Source organism: Motacilla alba, chromosome 27 (assembly GCF_015832195.1).
Source record: "Motacilla alba alba isolate MOTALB_02 chromosome 27, Motacilla_alba_V1.0_pri, whole genome shotgun sequence".
NCBI lineage: Eukaryota > Metazoa > Chordata > Aves > Passeriformes > Motacillidae > Motacilla > Motacilla alba.
The window spans coordinates 2,343,139-2,364,752 of NC_052042.1; the positions used below are offsets into that span (position 1 = coordinate 2,343,139).

General features: G+C 42.2%; 2 protein-coding genes across 2 annotated transcripts; one reads left to right on the forward strand and one right to left on the reverse strand.

Moving 5' to 3' along the window:
- Window positions 1–1,355: 1,355 nt before the first annotated feature.
- On the reverse strand, window positions 1,356–2,315 carry LOC119712022 (olfactory receptor 6B1-like). Its single transcript, XM_038162819.1, has one exon. The coding sequence runs from the start codon at window positions 2,313–2,315 to the stop codon at window positions 1,356–1,358; it is 960 nt and encodes a 319-aa protein (XP_038018747.1).
- Window positions 2,316–6,305: 3,990 nt separating this feature from the next.
- Window positions 6,306–14,532, forward strand: LOC119712023 (histo-blood group ABO system transferase 1-like). Its single transcript, XM_038162820.1, has 6 exons — window positions 6,306–6,326; window positions 7,729–7,803; window positions 9,521–9,589; window positions 11,103–11,141; window positions 12,001–12,135; window positions 13,821–14,532. Exons 2-6 carry the CDS (start codon window positions 7,739–7,741, stop codon window positions 14,530–14,532), a joined length of 1,020 nt encoding a protein of 339 aa, XP_038018748.1. The 5' UTR covers window positions 6,306–6,326; window positions 7,729–7,738.
- Window positions 14,533–21,614: the final 7,082 nt, after the last annotated feature.

A 21,614-nucleotide genomic window follows, 5' to 3' on the forward strand; every position in this document is an offset into this window, starting at 1 on the left:
GCACTACAACAGTTTGAGATGCCACAGACTTTTCCATCTTACATCCAGATCAAAGAATCATACAAAAACTTGTGTTGGAAGGACAGAACTTTACTTCCAGAGTATTTTAACTCACTCCACTGTCACAAACATATTTCAGGGTGGTCAGGTTTTTCAGGGACTTGTCAGGTCAAGCTTTGCAAATCTCAAAGAACAAAGATTTCATGACCCTTCTGGGACTGTGTTGTGGTGCTTCATCACTCTATCTTATCTGAATTTAATTTGTTGGAACAAGTTCCCGTTGCTTTTGTCTTTTCAGGCATGCCCAATTAAGAATCAGGAGATAGAGGGTTACTCTATCTCCTCTGTAACCCTCTTCCGGTGGTGGCAGACTGCAGCTAAACACCTCCTCAACATTCTCCTTTCCAGACTTAAAACAGTGCTCCCATCTGTCTCTCTTTGTGTGCTGTGTGCTCCCACCCTGCTGTCATTTGGCAACTCTCTGCTGGAATGTCCATTTTGTCCTTCTTCTAGTGGGAAGTGCCAAACTGGACACAGTAATGTTGCTGTAGTCCTGGCTAAAAAACAGAGCCCAGGATCATTTAACATCAGGCCTGCTGCTGCAAGATTTTGTGCCTCTGTGTTAAATTACCTTCAAGTTCTTCCTGACCCTCTCCTTTGAATGTTCCTTCAGGAAAGATCTGTGTTTGGACAATTGATTCTTCTCTTAGTGCTTATATCTGCTCATGTAATGTAGAAGGAGCACAGGAAAATAACATTTAAAAACCAGGAGGCTCATTTAGCTTTTAAAATGGAAATTAAACTGTGCAAATTAACCCTCTTCCCCAAAAGTAAAGGTTTGGTTTCTGAATCTGCGCTACTTCCCAAAGTTATATTTGAAGTTAATGAAGAAGAAACTTCTCAGTGTTGGTTCATGGTCTCCTATCACAGCTATCTAAAATGACTGTTTTTATCTGAATTATTGAAGTTCCCATCCTCATTCCTGGGAAGAAAATTGACATAACTATTTATTTGGTGCCTCAAGTTCTTGAATCCTAGTTTCATATTAAGTTGAATCAAGGTCAGAATGTAATTTTGTTCATTGATGCATACCAAAAAAAATTCATTCAGAGAAGGCAACTATGTTTATTGCCTTTTCCACTCCTTGGGAATGATGAGTGATGTGTTCAGTTAGAAAAACCTTTTACATTCACATAGATTTTAGCTGAACATGCAGATTGACTCGGGAGAAGGAATTGTTAAGCACTGATGTTGAAGGAGAACCCCAATAACCCTTTCTGTCAAAGTAAAAATCTTAGTAGGCTTTCATAGGATTCAGACACATTTGGTTGGAAGATCATCTCCCAAGCATCACATTAGTGATGAGAGACAGAAACTCTGGAGGGAGCAGTCCTGCGACACAAGACCTTCAGTAAAGTGTCCTTCACCTCCTGGTTCCTCAGGCAGTAAATGCATGGGTTTAGCATTGGGGTGACTATGGTGTAAATGATGGAAACCAGCTTGTTGAGATCCCTGGAGTTTGCACTCCTGGGCCGAGCGTACATGAAGAGGGTGGCTGAGAAGAAAATGATGACCACAGCCAGGTGAGAAGCACAGGTGGAAAAGGCTTTCTTCCTGTTCTGAGCCTTGGGGATGAGCAAAACAGTTCTGATTATGCAGGTGTAAGAAATTATGATGACAGAGAGGGGGATCAGCAAAGTGAACAAGGCCGAGATGAAATCCACCGTCTCAGCAAGGCGCCGCTGGGTGCACGAGAGGTTCAGCAGCGGGCTGATGTCGCAGAAGAAGTGGTTGATGACCCCGGGGCTGCAGAAGGAGAGCTGGGAAATGAAGAAGACCTTGAGCACAGCTATGAGGAAGCCAAGCAGCCAGGAGCCCATGGCCAGCTGCAGGCAGGCCCTGTGGCCCATGGCGAGCGTGTAGTGCAGCGGGGTGCAGATGGCCACGTAGCGGTCGTAGGCCATGGCAGCCAGCAGGACACACTCGGTGCACACCAGGGCGATGAAAAAGTACAGCTGGGCCATGCAGCTTGTGAAGGAGATGTTCTTGTTCTTCACCACCAAGGTGAGCAGCAGCCTGGGGACGGTGACTGAGATGTAGCAGGCCTCTAGGAAAGCGAGGTGGCCCAGGAAAAAGTACATGGGCTTGTGGAGCTGGGGGTGGGTTATGATCAGAGTGATGATGACGATGTTCTCAGTGACAGTCAGCAAATACACAGTGAGGAAAATTACAAACAGCACAGCCTGCAGCTCTCTGGTGGTAGGGAATCCCAAGAGGATGAACTCATGGATGTGGGTAGCATTTTCTTGTGCCATGATGATCTTGAAGACCTGGAATGTTGTGGTATTTACATTTTTTGGAAAAATCCCTTTGCTCAGGATTTTTGTCCTGGGAAGCTGAGAAGCCTCAGAGAAAAAGGAAAACAATTATTATTTCATTTTCTTCTCCTGTGTTTTGCTGCTTTGGAATGTCTTTGGACATTGTTTACCCACAGGTGATTGCTTCATTAAATTCTAGTGTGAGTTGTTTTCACTCATTGGCCAATCAGGGCCAAGCTGTGTCAAGACTCTAAAAAAAATGACAAATTTTCATTATTATCTTTTGAGCATTCAGTAAGTATCCTTCCTGTATTCTTTAGTATAGTATAATAGATTTAGTATAGTATAATATATTCTTATATTAAAGAATTTTATTATATTCTATAATATCATATCATAAAGTAATAAATTAGCCTCCTGAGAACATAGAGTCAGAGTCATCATTCCTCCCTGCCACGAAAATCCCTGCAAATACAATGGAATGTATGAAAAGCAAAAAGGAAAGAAATAAGGGAACATTTTGTATCATCTCCCCCAAGCATACTCTTCATACTGGACTTGCAAATACCAAATACACAGTTTAAGTAGAGATTCCACACCAGTTAATTGACATTCCTTATTATTTAACCATTCCTTATTATTTAACCACTTCTGAAAGAAAATTTTTGGGCTTCACTGATTTCTTCACAGACCTCATCTTCACTTGAAACACAGTCAGAGGGGAAGAGACAACATTATTAAATGTGTATTTGATCTCAGTTTGAGCTACCCCCCAGACAGAGCACAGTCCTGCTGAGTGACTGCACTCATGCACTGCAAACTTGAGCTTTAATGTCTCCCTTACTTCTGAATACTTGCAGAAGAAAATAAGTGTTGGTTCTCTCACACAGAGTGCTTTAAAGAAGCTTGCTAGGGTTGAGGGATATATGCATTTGGGTTTTGCTTTCAAAATTGGAAGGGACCTGTGCAGCTGAAAATTTCTCTAATTTTCAATGGATTGACTAAAATAGGCCACTTCTCCCCCAAATAACAGTTTTTACATAGTCTTGGACTACAATAATTACAGTAGCCATCCATCATTTTTCTTTTACATTAATTGACAGAATGAATCTTGATTTTTCACAAAATACCTGAAGTTTGGTGTTCATGCCTCTTATTTCCACTTCTTAGGGAAGATTTCAAACAACATTTTTTTACATTTTCCTGCACATTCCTATCCAATACTCAACTGACTTTCTAGAATGATGTACAGTATTTGTTATTCACAAAATGTTTTTCATATAAAACATTAAGAGAAAAAAATCCATTAATGTTCTGAAGAAAAAGAAATAATTTTGTGATATCATTATTTATTTGTCTTTGAGTTTCAAAATATTCATTTTAAATTAGATTTTTCTTTTGCATATGGATAATCCGTGTAGAATCAATCTGATTACATAACTTACAACTTTCATTACAAGTACATCACTGCTGCCAAATAATAAAGTGACAGAATACTGAATACAAGTTCATTTCTAAGGATGGCTTTCACATCTCCCAGCCTTCCATGAGATTTAAGCTGTGGAAAATTCTGACAGGAAAGGCAGGTAACTCATTTTCCAGTGTAGCCAGTAGAAATTCAAGCAGTACAAGGAAAAAACCTAGTTTAAGTGATTTAGCATGCTGCGGAATACAAACCATCATTGAAAAGTGCCTGAACCAAAAGGATATCAAAAAGAGAAAAGAAAAATTATAGTTCCCCATTCTATTATAGGCTTTAAAAATTCCAGATCTACCTTATAGCAGCTTAGAATATTGACTGGCACTGCTTTAATTTTAAAAGGGTGATTAATTGGAGCATTTCAGGTACCTGTCCTCAACTAACAGATCACTCTCAGGTGGCACAGGAAGATAACTTCCATATTTCAAGAATGAAGCTTTTCAATGTAAAAATAATGGTGAATGTTTTTTACATTCTAGTCCACTGAAAGTAGAATTAAAATACCCTTTTTTTACCACATAAACATGCTCAGAAGCACTGCTATTGCATAGAAATCAGAGACAGAGTGAGGGAAAGGTTATATTTAACTTACACTCTCAACAGAGGTCGTAAGATTTTTAAAAGCACAAAAAGTACAATCAGAAATTTCCATATTTCTAGCCCTTCAATCTGTTAAATCCAGCTCTGTTTTCCTTTCCAAGCAATCCCTCTCTCTTCTCTCTCACACTTTGAGAAACATATCCATGTTTGTCTTGAAAACTGCTCACAGCATCACAGAATCCCAGAATCACAAAACCCCAGAATCCCAAAATCCCAGAATCCCAGACTGGTTTGGGTTGGAAGAATTTTAAAGCCCATCCAGTGCCACCCCTGCCATGGCAGGGACACCTTCCACTGTCCCAGGCTGCTCCAAGCCCTGTCCAGCCTGGCCTGGGACACTGGCAGGGATCCAGGGGCAGCCCCAGCTGCTCTGGGCACCCTGTGCCAGGGCCTGCCCACCCTCCCAGGGAAAAATGTCTTTCCTATATCTGATCTAAACTTATTCCCTTTCAGTTCTCCCTTGTCCTGCTGCTCCAGTTCCTGATAAGAACTGGGGATGGCATTTCCAAGACACTCACAAATAATCTTGGAATTCTCAGAGCTCAGGTGAGATCAGATGAGAAGAAACATCTCCAACACACCTAAAGAAAAGTAAATTAAAGGCTCTTTGTCTAACAAGAGATCGGTATCTCTGCTTTTCTCTCTTCCATTTAGCTAAACCTTACCCCTGTGCTGTTCTGTTTCTCTCCGGCGGCTGGAAGCTGCTTTGTGGGTGGCTGCTTTGTTAAAAGCTGTGAGCACAAACAGTTCCTGCAGGCTTTTGTCGCTTCAGCTGAGCAGGAGATTTCCCAGGATGCTAAAAGATCTCTCAGTACATTATCCTTCAAAGCCCAAGAGAGCTGGGAACAGAATTAGAGGGAATAATTTCCCCTCTTTTTTCTAAACCTCATGGAAGGTGTTGCTCTGCTGGCGGTTGCTTGTTTGCTTGTTAATTTTTTTATGTGCTAACTATTGTAGCACTATTCATGCTGGTTTTTTTCCTTCTCCCAAGTCACTGCTGTCTGTGTGACAAGGCCTCAGAGCAGAACTCAGGACGTTTGTGCTTTGCTGGTGGCTCATGATGGGGAGCTCTGACCAGTGAAACTCTTCACTTATCAGTGCCTTAGTTTCTCTGTACATTAAATTGTGGAAGAGGTTTCACAGCAACTTCTGTGAGCCAGAGAGAAGGTTAGAAGAGGATCCATGTTCACCCCTGAAAGAATTTCCTACCAAGGTCATTGACATAAAAACCAAGAAAGAAAGAAGGAGAAATAAAAGAAACCTGAGCTGCCTGTTCCAATAAGGACTTTGTTTGCATTTTGTGACCAATGAGTAAAGTGTAAACTTAGGAGTTTTGTAAGAATGTATAAAAAGCAAGCAGGCTATAATAAACACAGTTTGAATCCTTCTGAAAATGGAGTGTGTTGCTTTGTGTTGTCTCCATCTCAACTACAACATTAAATAATTCTTGCACTGGTTTTGAATATTACTTGAGGTTCCACAGAGACAGTAGTACCCCAGCAATAAGTAGCAATAATATTTTAGGTGTGAGAGACACCATTCAGAGGGGAAATCCAACTCCCTGCACGTGCCTCCAGCTTAGAGTGGGATACAGCCCAGAGAGAAGACACCCAAACATTCAATACACACCCATATTCAATCAATATAACCACTTTTCATCCCCTTCATTTTGTCTGGCCTCTGCTTTTAGGTAACCCACAAAGGTTGCAGTGTTAGGGAACAACTGGCTGCTGCAGGTTTCTTGTTGTTTCCCCATTGCTCAGGTGACAGCACTCCCACAAAAGGGGAGGATTTGGGTGGAGGTTCCTCCTGGCCCCGAGCCCAGGGCTGACACACACAGAGGGATCTGTGAGCTGGTTCTGGTTCAGCAGGGCTGGGAGCAGCAGAGAACAGCAGCTGCTGAGCTGGGAGCACTGACAGAACCACAGGTGAGTGCTGGAACCCTGGAAACTGAGAGGTTCAGACTTTCTGTGCTGCCAGGCACTGACCCCTAGGAGAACACTGCAATCACCTGAGGCTGTGGAGAAGCTTCCAAAATGGAATGACAGAGCTGGGATTGTGGGTGTGGAGTTTGAATAGAAGTGTGTGATATCACAGGGTGGAAAACTTAGAGTTTAAGGGTTTAGAATATAGTAATAGATATAGAGCAAGATGGAGGTTTCAGGGTGGTGGCTGGTCCTTCTCCTTCTTCTTTCTCCTTCTTCTTTCTCCTTCTTCTTTCTCCTTCTTCTTTCTCCTTCTTCTTTCTCCTTCTTCTTTCTCCTTCTTCTTTCTCCTTCTTCTTTCTTTCTTCTCCTCCTTCTTTCTTCTTCTCTTTCTTCTCCTCCTTCTTATTCTCCTTCTTTCTTCTCCTTTTTCTTTCTTCTCCTCCTTCTTCTCCTCCTTCACCTTCTCCTTCTTCTCCATGGGTTTGAGTGGTTTTGTGTAATTGGATAAAAAAGTCCTCATTGTGGGCCATGGATGGTTGGTGATTGGGTTAAAAGTAAAAATAATTTAGGTGTCATTTCTTAATTGGATAGGGTTTTGTTTTTTTTCCCCTAAAAGACCTTGCAGAGATAGTTATGGGGCCATTTCATGGCTTGTTACTGAAATGCTGTAGAACTCATGGTTTGTGAGATTGTGATAAAGATAATAAATCAGGCTGAGAAAGGGGTGACAGCAGGAGGAGATGCTGAGAGCAGGGGATAGTGTCAATACTGACAAACAGAATGCCCCAGAGTCTTTTCAGAAGGCTGGCACAAAGGAAGATGAGGCTGAGCCCCAGCTGTGAGCAGCCCCGGAGTGGATGGAGAAGCTGCCCCAGAGAAAAGGAGTGTGTCACCTTCAGCTTAGAAAGAAAGGGAACTGCAGCAGTGAGGGGCAGAGCAGGAAACCCGGGGAAGCAAGGTTAAAAAGGAGAGCTAGACAAAAGAAAATAAATAAAAGAGAGAGAGGAAGAAAGAGAGAAAGACAACAGAGAAGCGAGGGGGTGAGAGAGGAAGAAAGAAAGAGAGGGCACTGGCTGGGGAAAAAAAATAAAACCTGATTCAGAGAAAATCTGAAATGAGGATTATTGGTTTGAACAATTAAAAATTGTTTACCATACTATTGTAAAATGCGAGCTCAGCGTGTAGCATAGTGTGTAAAGATGTTGTATGTGTTATAAATACCTAGATGTAAAACTTTCTATCTAGCAAAACTAATTTTTGCTCTGTATGATGTCCAAACCTGCAGTGCAAAACAAAATACTTACCCAGTATTTGATAGCTACAGTATTTTCTGCCTTTTTGTTTTTGTGTTTATTTTTTTCCACTTTGCTGTCAATCCAGAGTTGACAATCTTTTTTTGCAGCACTAAGGAGATGAGATTTACAAAATTAGATGGACTGGCTATTCTAGTGACAGCAGGAATCACTGGTGCAATCTGGTGGGTATTTAATCTTTGATAATTATTCTCAACTAGCATTTCTTTCTATTGCCCAGACAGAGACAGGTTTTTTCCTAACTAATGCAGATACAATGTTAGCATTTACACAAAGCTAAATTCAAAATCCCCTTTTACATTCAAAAGAGAGATGAAAATAAGCAAGCTGTGGACACTTTTAGCCTCTTCTGTGACATTCTAGAAGTCTGATTAATTATTTCTGTGTATTCCTGCGAGCCCTAGTGTGTGTTTTCATGTTGACATCCCACACCTCGGTGCTCCAGACCAGCACAAGGGTGCTGGAACTCTGTGGACTGGATTTAGCTGTGTTTGATTTAGCTGTATTTATTTAGCTGCACCGTGGTTGGTTTGAGTCTCCCTTGGTTGTTAAGTTTGCTGCAAGGATTTTTTAGTTGTTTCACAAGACTATTCGTTCTGAAAGTAGTTTTTCTTCTTCTAAAATAAGGAACAGAAAGTATGCATGAACAACCCCTCACATGATTTCAAGTATTCCTCAATCTAAAAAAGTTGTTTCATGGTGAGTGTGTGTTCAGAGCTCTGGAGCCTGAAATCAGAGCAGATGGGGTTAATTCAGAGTTGGCTGGAACAATATTAAAGATCTGCTCCAACTGGAGGAATTAGAGCAAATTTTCAGCCACTCTTTCTCTGCAGCAGAGCATCAAATGCTCAAATGTGAGCACAAATGCTCACATTTTTGTTTAAATTTACACCCAGATCCCACGGACTGGCCAGAGCAAAGTGATGCTGTGAGCACCTGGCTTCCAGAGGCAGCTGCACAGGCAATTCTGGATTCAGCTGAGACCAAGCTCTGCTGCAAGGCACACACATTTCCTTTGGTGCAAGTGGTCTGGGGACAATTAAATCATTCACAGATCCTCAGAGCTGATTGATCTTCAGATAACTTTAGGCTAAACTCCTGTGTGAAAAACGCCAGTCACTTGTTTTTAAGATTTTAAACGTTTAATAGTAATAGTATGGTTATAAAAATAGTAATATAATTAGAGTAATAAAAATTTGGACAATTTGGATTAGGACAATATGAGACAATAAGAACAAAGAGTTACAGACAGTCCAGGTGCCTTTTCTGGGCAAAATAAGCCCAAAAAAGGACTCCTGTTAACAGAGGATTAACCCTTAAAAGCAGCAGCCTCTTGCATATTCACACACCTCATCCACGATGCATAAATTCCATTCAAACAAAGGATTCTGTCTGGTCAGTGTCAACTTCTTCCTCTGAATCCTGATGGTGTCTTCAGGGCTGAGCAAAGTGGGAAGAACTCAAGAAAAGAGCAATAAATTCTTTTTCTCTGAAAGATTTAGGTGTCCTGTGGCTGCTGTCTGGTGCGAGTACCTCATTCCTTTCTTTAAAAAAGTATCTTCCATAGCATAGTTTCTATTTTAACATAATGTTATAACCTGAAACTATATTTAACACACTACTTGAGAAAATTAATACAGCATAACTTTCTAACATAACACATATAATATTCATTTTAATATTTGTGAAAAGCCAATCATAAAATACACATTTTTTCACATCCTCTCTTGAAACAACTGAAATTTGGAAATCCTCATCACCATACTGACCCACAAGTGTGTGTTGTATCAGATTTGTTTTATCGTTTCAGTCACACAGGAAGTGGAGGAGAGGTTGATTTTTGGTTTTAACATTGACTGATTGCTTTCCTTTCCTTCCAAGGTACCACTACCCTTTCTCCCCAGGCAGAGCCCAGGAACACAAAACCTCCCCTGGAGAGGATTCAGTCCTGTAAGTCCTGTATGCAAACCCAAACATAATAAAAAGTAATAAAAGAGATATGGATGTAGTGGGGAGAGTTTACCAAAGGATCATTCCAGGCCATGAGGACAACACTCCCCTGAAAAGACTCATTCTTGAGCACCAGATCCGTGCCCCAGAAGTGCTAATTTCCATTTTGACATGAGCCATCCTGCAGGGCCCTGCAGGCTCAGGTTCCTGAGACATTAAAATGGACAAATGGGAATCCATTGATGCAGCTCCCCCAAAACCATGCAGTGAAAAGGCAGCTGAATCCCACCTGCTTTGGACACCTGGAAGCTGCTGTCCCTGTACCAGGACCTCACCCAGGCTTCCTCTGCATTCATTAAAAAATGCTTCCTCTGCATTCATTAAAAAATGTGAGCCCTTTGATATATAGTCTACTCCCTCTGGCTTGGTGTTGTCCACAAACTTGATGAGAAGTAAGAGATTCCAGACATGGAATCAAGAAAGAGTTTAACCTGGAAGTGTACCAGACTGAAACTTCCTGGGGTTTTAATCCTTAGTTTCATTTAACTGAACCATATTTTACTATTTTCTTTTTTTTTTTTTGTCTTATGAATTACACTTCTTATGAATTACACTTTTCTTATCCCCACTGCTTTTTTTACTTGGGTTTCCCTTCTTCATCACTTCTTTTAGAGCACACACAGTTGTGTAATTCTTTAGAAATGCTGCTCTAAGGAGTCCAGCATGTATGACATGGGGAGAAATCAACTTTATTGCCAATAAAGCAATATGACAAAAACAATGCATTCTTTTTGTAATTAATTTGAAACTTAAAAGATTGCAGTATGAGAACATTTTAATACCACCAACACTCCCCCACCCCCAAAAAAAGTTTGTATGGCTAGATATATTTCCGGCTTTGTGTATATGTGATTCTTTTAATTTCCCTCTATTAGCCTGTTTAACCTGTTACTTTTAGTAAGTATTTCCTCTTTACAGAACTGTTTTTCCTGGTGGAAAATCTGGGAATCAAGGCTGGTGTGTTCCCACTCAGTGACCCATCCACAGGAACCTGCACAAGCAATGAGAATGGAGAGCAGTGACCTCTGCTCCTTGTCCTATGGACATAAACCTGTCAGAAAAATACAAATTTGGTGCAAAAATATAAACTTGGCCTTACTGGACCAGGCTGTCACTGTGTAGAAATAAAACTGGATTTTCCCAAGATGCACCACAGAAACAGACATGTTGAAAATAATTTTAAAGCTGATTAATTTGCATTCAGCTCTACTTACACCAGCTGAGTAGCCTGTTAAATGTAGTTCAGATTGTAAATGAACTCATATAAATAATAAAATAGTGTTTGTGGTGGAGCCTGACTGGATGCTCACTGTCATTGAACCACACAAAGATCTCTTGTGGGGCTCATCTCTGAGAAAAAGAAAATCTGAAACTTCTGTGCCACAGTGCATTAATGTGTATTTTATTTCTCCTTATATAATATTTCTAATTTTTTTTTAATTTTCATTTGCAGAAAAACAGAATTGCATGAAACATCTCTGATGCTTCCATGGTAAGTGCACGTGCTCTGGTCCAATGGAATATCATTACCCTGAAATCCCATTGATGTCAGAAACACAGACTGTGACTGGCACTGCCAGGTCAGGACAGCTGGGAGCCAGACTGAATGAACAGGAGAGGATGCCTGACTAGAAAAGCAACTCTTCCAGAAACCAGCAGAAATGCGCAGATGAAGAATCTTTAATTTGTTACTTTAATTTGTTATTTTCAAAAAAGAAACCGAGAAATGATGGTGAATGTCTAAAATACTCTGGTTTAATTTTATCTTAATTCAGTCTTTTCATCTTCTGTCACCACTCAGAAGATAAAAAACAAGAGGCCTTGGCTGAAACTATTTTTTGTGGTAGCAGTCAGCATCATACATGATGGGTGAATGCCTGTGGAAGGAACATTTTAGGTCACTGGGATAAATTATTTTTTGGAATTGCCTATTATAGAGCCATTTGCAGTAGGAAAAAAAAAAACAAAACAAAATTTAAAAAGTAATAAAAGAGGTATGCACATGCTGGAGAATAAGTAGTTTAGTAGTAATTAGCTCAGTAATAACTACTACGTGTGACATGTAAGTAGCTTAGTAGTAACAAGTAAGCTACTACATAAAGTAACAAGAAAGCCACTAACCAAATGGAGTCACACAGGAGTATAAAAATGAGTAATGTGAATGAAAAATGGGCTTTTTCCACCATTTAGAAAATGGAGTCTGGTGTGATTTATTCTGATATTTCAGACTTTGCTGACAGTACTTTCTTGATTTCAAAGTGAGACTGGAATGATTAGTTCAGTTTTACATCTGTGTTTTGATGAATTTCCTGGGCCATCTAAACCCTGCCTTCATTCCCAACCCCTTGCAGGAGGCGGGATGTGCTGGTCTTGACACCATGGCTGGCTCCAATTGTCTGGGAAGGCACGTTCAGCAGAGACATCCTGGATGCTCAATATCTGCAGAAGAACCTGGTCACTGGAGTGGTCACTTTTGCTGTTGAAAAGTATTGGTTTGTCATTTATTTCTTGTCAAATAGTTAAACCTCTCTGCAGTTCTGCTGGTGGAGCACTATTGTATCTGCAAGGGATGCCCTGATGAAGGCAGGAATGATGAATCTGACTCCATGTTCTCAGAAGGATAATTTATTATTTTATGATACTGTATTATATTAAAGAACGCTATACTAAAGTATACTAAAGAATACAGAAAGGATCCTTACTGAATGCTAAAAAGATAATAATGAAAACTCGTGACTCTTTCCAGAGTCTGACACAGCTTGGCCCTGATGGCCAAAGAGTGAAAACAACTCCCAGCAGAATCCAATGAAACAATCACCTGTGGGTAAACAATCTCCAAACACATTCCACATGAGCACAACACAGGAGAAGCAAATGAGATAAGAATTGTTTTCCTTTTCTCTGAGGCTTCTCAGCTTCCCAGGAGAAAAATCCTGGGCGAAGGGATTTTTTCAGAGAATGTGAATGCCACAGAGCACAAGTGAGAAACATTCCAAAGACTGAAAATGAGCAGCTGTAGACTGGGAGAAATGTGACATGTCAGTGTCTCCTTCCAAAGTAAGGCAGCTGGCAGGGACATTGTTTTGAATAGGACAAAAAAATATCCTTGGAAATATAATTAGCATTTTGGCCCATTGAAATAAAAATTCTATTTGCTGCTACATTTTTAACAACAAGCTTTCCCTCTATCCTGCCCTAAAAAATAGAAAAATTCTGCGAAGTTGAGATTTTTTTGGGTTTCTGTAAGAGTAAAATATTAGCTCTAGTAAAAACTTAATCACACTGTTACAGCTTGGGGAGGTTCTTTTTTGAGTTTCTGAGCTTTACTCTGTACCTTCTATCTCCACTGGCATCTTAGAGTAACACAGCAACTTCAGGTAATCAAAACTATTTAACTGATAATTTTGACCCTCTCCTATGCAAACAGTCTGAGAGAGTTGGGGTTGTTGAGCCTGGAGAAGACAAGGCTCCAGGCTTAGAGCCCCTCCTGTACCTAAAGGGGCCCTACAGGAAAGGGGAAAGGGATTTTTTACAAGGCTGGGTAGTGACAGAATAGGGGAGAATGGCTTTACAGTGAAAGAGGGCAGCTTTAGAACAGATATTTGGAAGAAATTCCTCCCTGTGAGGGTGAGAGGCAATAGCACAGGGTGCCCAGAGCAGCTGGGGTTGCCCCTGGATCCCTGGAAGTGTCCAAGGCCAGGCTGGACAGGGTTTGGAGCAACCTGGGACAGTGGAAGGTGTCCCTGTCTAGGGGGGATGGAATGAAATGGTCTTTAAGGTCCCTCCCAACACAAACCATTCCATTGATTAATCACAGAATCAATCTCTGTTAATTCTATGATCTTCTCTAGGAAGTTAAAATACTCCACTGCAGAAAGAGTGCCAGGGAGGGATGAGAGGAATTATTTACATTATGGAGTGATATTAGAGAGCAGCACTGGATGGAAGGCACCTGTTCTGTGAAAAGCTAAAATGTGAATTTAGTGAAAGCTAAAATGTAAATGTGCAGCAGCATGGGGAAGGTCTGAAGGGCAACAGCTGTGTTAAATAAAGAGCACTAACATCATAAGGAGCAACAGACAGAGAAAGACAAAGAGAAGGAATTTGAAAAGCTGTCATTCTTCAGCAGGAGGAGGAGCCTCTCCATTCATCTTCTTTCCATGTCTCTTAGATATGTCCAGTTCATAGAAGGGTTCGTGAGCTCTGCCAACAAATACTTCCTTGCTGGGCACCCCGTGAACTTCTACCTGTTCACAGACAATCCCGAGAAGATCCCCCACCTTCAGATGGCCCCTGAGAACCACCTGTTTGTCATCACTGTGCAGAACCACCCCAGGTGGCAGGACATCTCCTGGAGCCGCATGGACATCATCAGCTCCTACATCCAGAGGCAGTTCCAGCACGAGGTGGACTATCTGTACTGCATGGACATCAATGTCCAGTTCCTGGCACATGTCGGCGTGGAGATCATCGATGCCCTGGTGGCCACCATCAGCTCCTGGCAGGTCACCCCACAGCAGGACAACAAAGCCTCTGAGACACACCCTGAGTCACAATCTGCCTTCCCCGAGGTCCAAGGGGACTTCTACTACACAGCCAGCTTCTATGGGGGCAGCGTGTCCGAGGTGTACAAACTGACCCGAGCCTGCTCTGCAGGGCTGGTGGAGGACAGAGAAAATGGCATTGAGGCTCCCTGTCACCACGAGAGCCACCTCAACAGGTACCTCCTGCAGCACAGGCCCACACGGCTGCTGTCCCCAGAGTACTACTGGGACACAGAGCTGAGCTCCAGCAGCATCCAGGTGAAGAGGATGTGCCCTGTGCACCTGCACAGCCAGAGGCAAGCTCCTCCAACAAAGAATGGGCGGCCTGTCCTCTTCTAAGCCCTTTTTCTGACCCAGAGATGGGGCAGCTGAGAGGTGTTTTAAAAGCTTTTATTCCATTTTCAGTCTCATGTGAAGGGTGAGACAATACAGATGTTATAATTCACACCATCACAATCAGAAGCCAACTATTTCCTAATTACAATACACTCTAAGTGTTTCTTGGCTATCAGCTTTTACCACCCCATGCTGTAAATGCCTTAAAGCCAACCATCTCAAATTACCCCTCATGGGTCCTACTACAATGCATCTTTCATAATTCTACTTCTCCAAAGTATCCAGTGTTATTTATAAAACTGTCCTTTGAAACTTGTTTCTAGCCCCATTTCTCTCTCAGCAATGTCTGTCCTGTTCCATGGCATTTCCAAGTCAGCATTCCTCATCTCCAGCTTTGCACACAGATGCACACTGTGTGAGCCTTCTGCCAGGCTTGGAGAATTCCCTACAAATCCCTTTCCCACAGTGGATGTTGTAACTCACTGCTGTGGCATTTCCTACCCCGCGTACAGGAAGAGCCACAAGGAGCCAGTGATGAGGATGTGTCCAGGTGACACTGAGGGGTTCTGCTTGAGAGGAAGGAACAAAGAACTGACACAATCTGTCAGGCCAGGCAGTGAGCTGGGATATGTCATGAGTTATAATGAGATTATGGGGGAGAAAGAGCCCAGAACAGAAAGTTACAGCAGTGCACAAAGTCTCCATGGCTCCTTGTGGGAGTCAGAAAAACAGAAACCTCCACAGACACTGAAAGGTTTGATCTGCAGCCTTGGAAGAAGCTTAGATTGATGTAAAAATAAAATACACAGATATTAAGCAGAAAAATCATTAATTTATATTTCTATAATATAAGAAAGGTGAGAATATAATAAGGTGAGAATATGCCTTAAGTAAGTGAGAAACTGGGCTGATAAGATGGTGAAGGGTTATATAAAATGAAAAGGGTGTGGTTGTATAAAACAAGCTGAGAGTTTAGAAGTTATCCTGGAAGCCAATGTGTGCATGTGAGTTAGAGGCACATCGGGTAAAAATATCCATAGTGCAGCAGAAGTGAGTAAAGGTGATAGGTTAGAAAAGCAAAATAAACCCTGTGGCAACTGTCCATTGGGTTAGAAAGGTCTATATTGCCTTGTAACAGAGAACTTGTGACTACTTTTGAGCTTGCTCCTCTAAAATCTCACAGCCCCTGAGACTGACTCTGTTTGTCAGAGCAGTAAATAATTCTGAGCCTGAAAATAGTCCCATCCCTTCATTTCTAGTGGCTCTCATTTCTAGCAGCTCCTAACCCAGGAGTAAGGCTGGACCTGGATGCCTTTCAGAGCTTAAAAGAGAAGTGAAAAGGAAAAATAGAACAGGTCATTTCCTCATGTTCCTTAGTGGGCCACACCACCTAGAAAAAATGTCCAGGATCTTTTCAGCATGCTTGTCCACACAGGCTCTGCAAAGGAAAAACTGTGCATCCAGATTTCCAGTTTTGTCATTCTGTTAAACTGAATGGACTAGGGCAAGGCATAAGGAAAAGTTATGGTCCATGCTCTCCATGGGAATAATTTATTTTCTGCTTGTTTGTTTCCCTATTAAAGGTCATGCCACCTTCAGAAACCCTTGTCTTTAAACAACTGACACTAACAGAGTATTGGCACTGTAAGACAAAGGCTCATGAAGCCTTAGAACCTCTCGAAGGAGAGTGAAGATGTAAACTGCTCCTCATGGCAAAATAAATCTTAACATTGGTGCAATAAATTGGTGCTGTTTCATACATAAGGTTGTACACTCTACTTAGAGCCTTTACAAATCTATACAAATCCATTTAAAACTTCCTTTTACTTGCAGGAATGTGAAACAGAGGTGGATTTGTAGTCAGGGAACACGAGACTGGAATCATGGCCTGTTGCCTTCAGAGTTCACTCCCTGGCAGACTCTGTCATCCAAGTGTTTGAAGGAAATTCAGAGTGATGCATCCCCAAGAATTCCCCAGAATGAGTTTTCTCACTGAGGGAACAGGGGGCTGTGCATTTTAATTGGCACCTGGAGAAGGAGAAGGCACGTAGCTGAACCTGTCCAGGGCAGGGGAACCCTGACAGCAGAGCAGAGCAGCTGGTGAATGCAGAAGGACTGGCTGTGAGTGGGACAAGTGCCAAGCTGATAACGTGGAGCAGGCCAGGAAGTCAGAGATGAATCAGGATTCAGTCTGGGATGACCTAACTTCTAGCATGATAAATCACTGCTTCAGCATGGAAGTTATGGCCTCTAAACAGAGATTCAGGCTGTGGGTCAGGTTTGACAGGACCAGGGCACAGCCAATCCAGGCTTCTAAAAGCATTGTTATGGACATGGCTGAATAATGAGTGGAAAAGGATGTACCAGAATAGGGTAGCGATCTTTAGATTGGGGTGGTGGGGAAAATACGAGGCCAGAGCAGGTTGTGATGCAGAAGTGTGTGGCAGTCATATTTTCTGGGAAAATCCCTTCACCAGGATTTCTCTCCTGGGAAGCTGAGAAGCCTCAGAGAAAAAGGGAAACAATATTATCTCATTTGCTTCTCCTGTGTTTTGCTGCTTTGGAATGTGGTTGGAGATTGTTTATCAACAGGTTTCAGTGGTTTCATGTGACTTGTTTTGACTTAATGACCAATCTGGGTCAAGCTGTGTTGAGTTTCTGGAAAGAGTCTCAAGATTTTGTTAGTATCTTTTAGCCTTCTGTCTTTATCCTTTCTGTATTCTTCAATATAGTTTACTTTAGTATTCTTTAATATAATACAGTATCATAAAGTAATAAATGAGCCTTCTGAGGACATGGAGTCAGATTCATCATTCCTTCCTTCATCTGGGAACCCTGCAAATACAAGAGAAGTGAATAAAAGTACGGAGACAGAGGTCAGCCTTACCACACTATTCTCCATTTCCAGGGAATTTTGCAGCTGTAGACAAAGCATCTCCAGAAATGCCTCCAGCAGTGCTTGTGACACAGTTCTCTGCAGCTCTGCTGAACCACCCCCACACAGCCTCCCCCAGCTCCTCCTTCCACAGCAGCAGCTCCAGCAGCTGGCATTTGTCACCACATTTCACTGCACAGAGAAAAGCAAGGCGTAGTTCTCCCCAAGAATATTTCAGGGTTTCACATTCTCTGAACCTCAGAGACAGGGAAACAATTCTTATCTCATTTGCTGGGCCTGTGTTTGTGCCAAAGTAGAATGCAATATGGAGATTGTTCACCCAAAGTGATGGCGTTCTGTTTCCTTGGCCTGTCAGGACCAGGTGTGTGTGTGTGTCGGGATTGTCGGGGAACAGTCATGAGATGAGTGCAGTTGTGTGCAGAGTTGAGTGCTTGGCAGATTCAGCTTAGATGTACTCTAATATAGTGTAATATAGTATAGAATAATCTTGGATAATAAAGTCATTAATTAGCCCTCTGATGAGATGGAGTCAGATGCATCATTCTCTCCCCTCATCGGGGGTTCCCTGCAGATTCGATAGGCATTCCTCTCTCCAGGCGCTGCCTGCAGCACAAACCCAGCAAATCCAGGCTGCTGCTCCCATCTGCTGCCCGTAGTGTTCATTGCAAGCCTCTCCCTGCCTGGGAGGCAGCAGCAACAGCAGCAGCTTGAAACAATTTTCAGGGGTGCTCTGCACAAAGGAGAACTTAAACAGAAGTTACACTGTGGATGTGGTGCCTCAGCTTTCAGCTTTTGTATTTTTCAGGTTCTGTGATGCCTTGGGAATAGCAAAGAGAACTTTGAGAATTAAATCAAGATTGCAAGAAGATCAAATCAGATGGATTTACCAGGAAAAGAAAATGACATCAGACTTCTGCAAGCAAAAGAGGTTTAAAATGTATAAGTTTGTTTATGTGATCTTTAACCCAATCATTGTAGTAAAACATTACTAGTCTCCCTAAAATAGTGTATTAGTGTTTGTATCCCACAATAAAATCAGATTCTTCGACCACCTCAAAGTCTTCCCTGTGTCTCCTCATCTCTGACCGGTTTCCTTCCCCCTTCCTGGCCAGCAGGCCACTGTGAGGAGCAGGAAAGGCTCTGTGCAAGCACAGCTCAGCAATGAAAACCCCTAATGGTTACATGGGGATTCTGGGGAGAAAAAGGGAATCAGTATTTTGTTAGGAGAGGAAATGTTTTCTTCTACTTCTTTATGAGCTGGTGATGGTGAGAAAGAGGAGGTTTGGTCTGAGTGTTTCCAGGACACTCATTGATGTTTTGCTATCACTGTGCAAGCCATCAAGGTGAGAATATAAAGAAATAATAAAACTACAAAGAGCAAAGGGCGCCAATGAGAGATTCCAGAAAAACCCAGGAGTCTGAATTCACTCAATTTTACACTGTGAGGTACAGGAGCACATCCTGCCCTGCTTGTTCTATCACAGATATTTTTGTTTCACACCAGAGCGTGTGGTTTTGAACTTTTGAGCAATAGCTTTGGTTTAAGGAACCCCCACCAGCCAGGAATGGTACCCATGATCTGTCTCTTGCTGGGAAGTGATTCTTGCTTCCCTTTGGTCCTTGCTCCTGGGATTTGTTCATCTCTGGGCAGAGGAAAACCAGGCCTTTTAGGTGGCAGGTGCCTGTTGGCCTCATGAACACAAGGCAATGTCCTGACAGCCCCTGGAGCTGTTCTGAAGTTTTCAAAAACTCCTAACTCTCTCCAGCTCTGATGTTACAAGAGTGTAGCACCAAAGGAGAGGAGAATTCCCAGTCTCATCTAGATTTGTGTTGATGTGATCCTTCCATTCCTTCAGGAAAGGAAACATTTGTGTTTGGTAAATGCTAGGAGCAATTAGCTGGAGCTAACAAGGACTTCTGCAATTAGACTGACTCCTGAGATTCAGAACTTTCCTAGCTGGTGATCTGCCCTCTCCCCAATTCTCTACAGCCCAGTAACTCCCCTGGGAGGGACCCAGCTAAACACAAAGGCCTAGTTAAAACTTGGTGAAACTCTAATGTCTTGGGACGTCTGCACTTGGAGTCTTGGAAAGGAACTTCATGGGGAGGAGGGAATAGGCAGCCAGGGATGTGAGCAAGGGCACAGGAGAAGAGCTGGAGAAACTGAAAGCCAAGTAAACTCAAGATAGTTATAATATCAATGATGCAGACATGCTGCACTGGGTTCCTGATCTGTCCCAATGTAAGGCCAACATAATCTGCTCATTAACACAAGAGCAGTAATTGTCTTGTTTCAGAGCAGGTTTGCTGTGAGAGCTGAGGCCTCACACTCATTCTGTCCGGGGCTGAGGACAGAGGTCAGCTCTGGGAGGACAAAGGGACTGTCAGCAAGGCAGATCTGCAAGGTCACAGAACCACTGAAACTTAGAGCTGGAAGGGACCTGCCAGGACCATCCCAGCTCCTGGCCCTGCACAGGACACCCCAAGAGTCACCACACGTGTCTGACAGCGTTGTCCAGACACCGCAGGAGCTCAGATGGACTTGGTGCTGAGCCCACTCCCCTGGGGAGGCTCTTCCAGTGCCCAACCACCCTCTGGATGAAAAAGTTTTTGTTGATATCCAAGCTAAACCTCCCCTCAGTCAGCTCCAGCTGTTTCCTCAACTCCTGTCACTGTCATGAGGGTGAAGAGATGGACACCTGGCCCTCACTGCCCCTCAGGAGGATGGAGCAGACCCCAACGAGGGCTGACCCCAGGGTCCTCTCCTCCAGGCCTACAGAACTCTACAATATCAAGGAACTTCTCCATAGGAGTAGCACACATGACACACATGGTCACAAGTTATGTCATTGGCCAGTGGAGGGTCTCACAGATGATGAGAATCCCTCTTGTGAGGCCAGGCTGAGGTAGCTGGGGCTGCTCAGCCTCCAGCAGACTGAGAGGGCACCTTATCCCCATGTAAAAGTACCTGCAGAGAGGTTGTCAACGATAAGAGAGACAGGGAAGACTGATTTGGTGATCAGAATCTGATTTATTGTGGGATACAAATGTTTATATACTATTTAGGGAGGCTAGTAATGTTTTACTACAGTGATTGGTGTACAATCACATAAACAAACTTACACATTTTAAACATCTCTTGCTTGTAGAAGTCTGATGTAAGTTTATTTTCCTGGTAAATCCATCTGATTTGATCTTCTTGCAATCTTGATTTAATTCTCAAAGTTCTGATTGCTCTTGCCAAGGCATCCTGTTATCAAATCCCTTGTGCTAAGCAGGCCCAAAGTCCATCATCTGTCTTGTGTCCCCCAACATCCCAACAGGAGGTTGTGTAGCAGAGCATTCCCCCCAAAAGAGTTTATCTGTTATTTGTCAGATAAATCAAACAAATTCTCCTGTAGAGAAGTACTTTGGGTCCATGGTTATTGGTTGTTTTGGGGTTAATACTGGTCTGGCATCTCCCAGCTGCCCAAAAACACCTTGCTCTTGGAATTCATGTCCTTAATTTTCCAATATCATTTCAGTTTTGAGGATTTAATAGAAAGAATTTTATTAACAGTTACAGAGCTTTACAGTGGTTAGGTTCTTCAAATGCCTAGACTTGGTCTAACACATTTAAAACAATTTCTCTAAAACTAAAGAAATGTCTTTGAGGCAGTGGGGCAGGAATGCAATTTTGCACACCTCTTTTTTTTCCCAATAAAAATCTCAGAATTAATAATCAGTACTCATTAATTTTCTGGGCTCCACATTATAGCCTGAATTATGTCCTCTCCCAAAGAAATTTGCTAAACATTTTCAGGAAAAAAATGCAAACTGATGAAAACTTATTCTTCTCAGTTCTTTCAGTAAAATCAGGCTCCTGAATATTACTCTTCTGTTCAAAAAGTCAGAAGTACGTAAAACACAATTTTAAAGTTTCTGAAAAATAGCAAGGAAAAGAAAAAGAAAAAGGAAAAAAAAAAGGTTTATTTAGTTAAGAATTTCTAAAGTATGTGGAAGAAGTTTCCTTCCAAAATGTTAACATAGAACGTAGCTTCTTATACCCCCTCTTACAGATGAAAATCTCCACTCTTCTCCCTCTTTCCTTCCCAAAAGCTGAAGTGTATCTGGAAACTAATTTCACTGAACAAGAATTTAGAGTAAAAAATACCAGTACAAACACCTGAAACACCCCAAATATTCCATT

Bases quoted from the DNA above. Each gene is read 5' to 3' on its own strand.
- LOC119712022 (XM_038162819.1), bottom strand. From the start codon at position 2,315: ATGGCACAAGAAAATGCTACCCACATCCATGAGTTCATCCTCTTGGGA.
- LOC119712023 (XM_038162820.1), top strand. From the start codon at position 7,739: ATGAGATTTACAAAATTAGATGGACTGGCTATTCTAGTGACAGCAGGA. The intron at 11,142-12,000 runs GTAAGTGCACGT...AACCCCTTGCAG, and splicing joins ACATCTCTGATGCTTCCATG to GAGGCGGGATGTGCTGGTCT. The intron at 12,136-13,820 runs GTATTGGTTTGT...CATGTCTCTTAG, and splicing joins GTCACTTTTGCTGTTGAAAA to ATATGTCCAGTTCATAGAAG.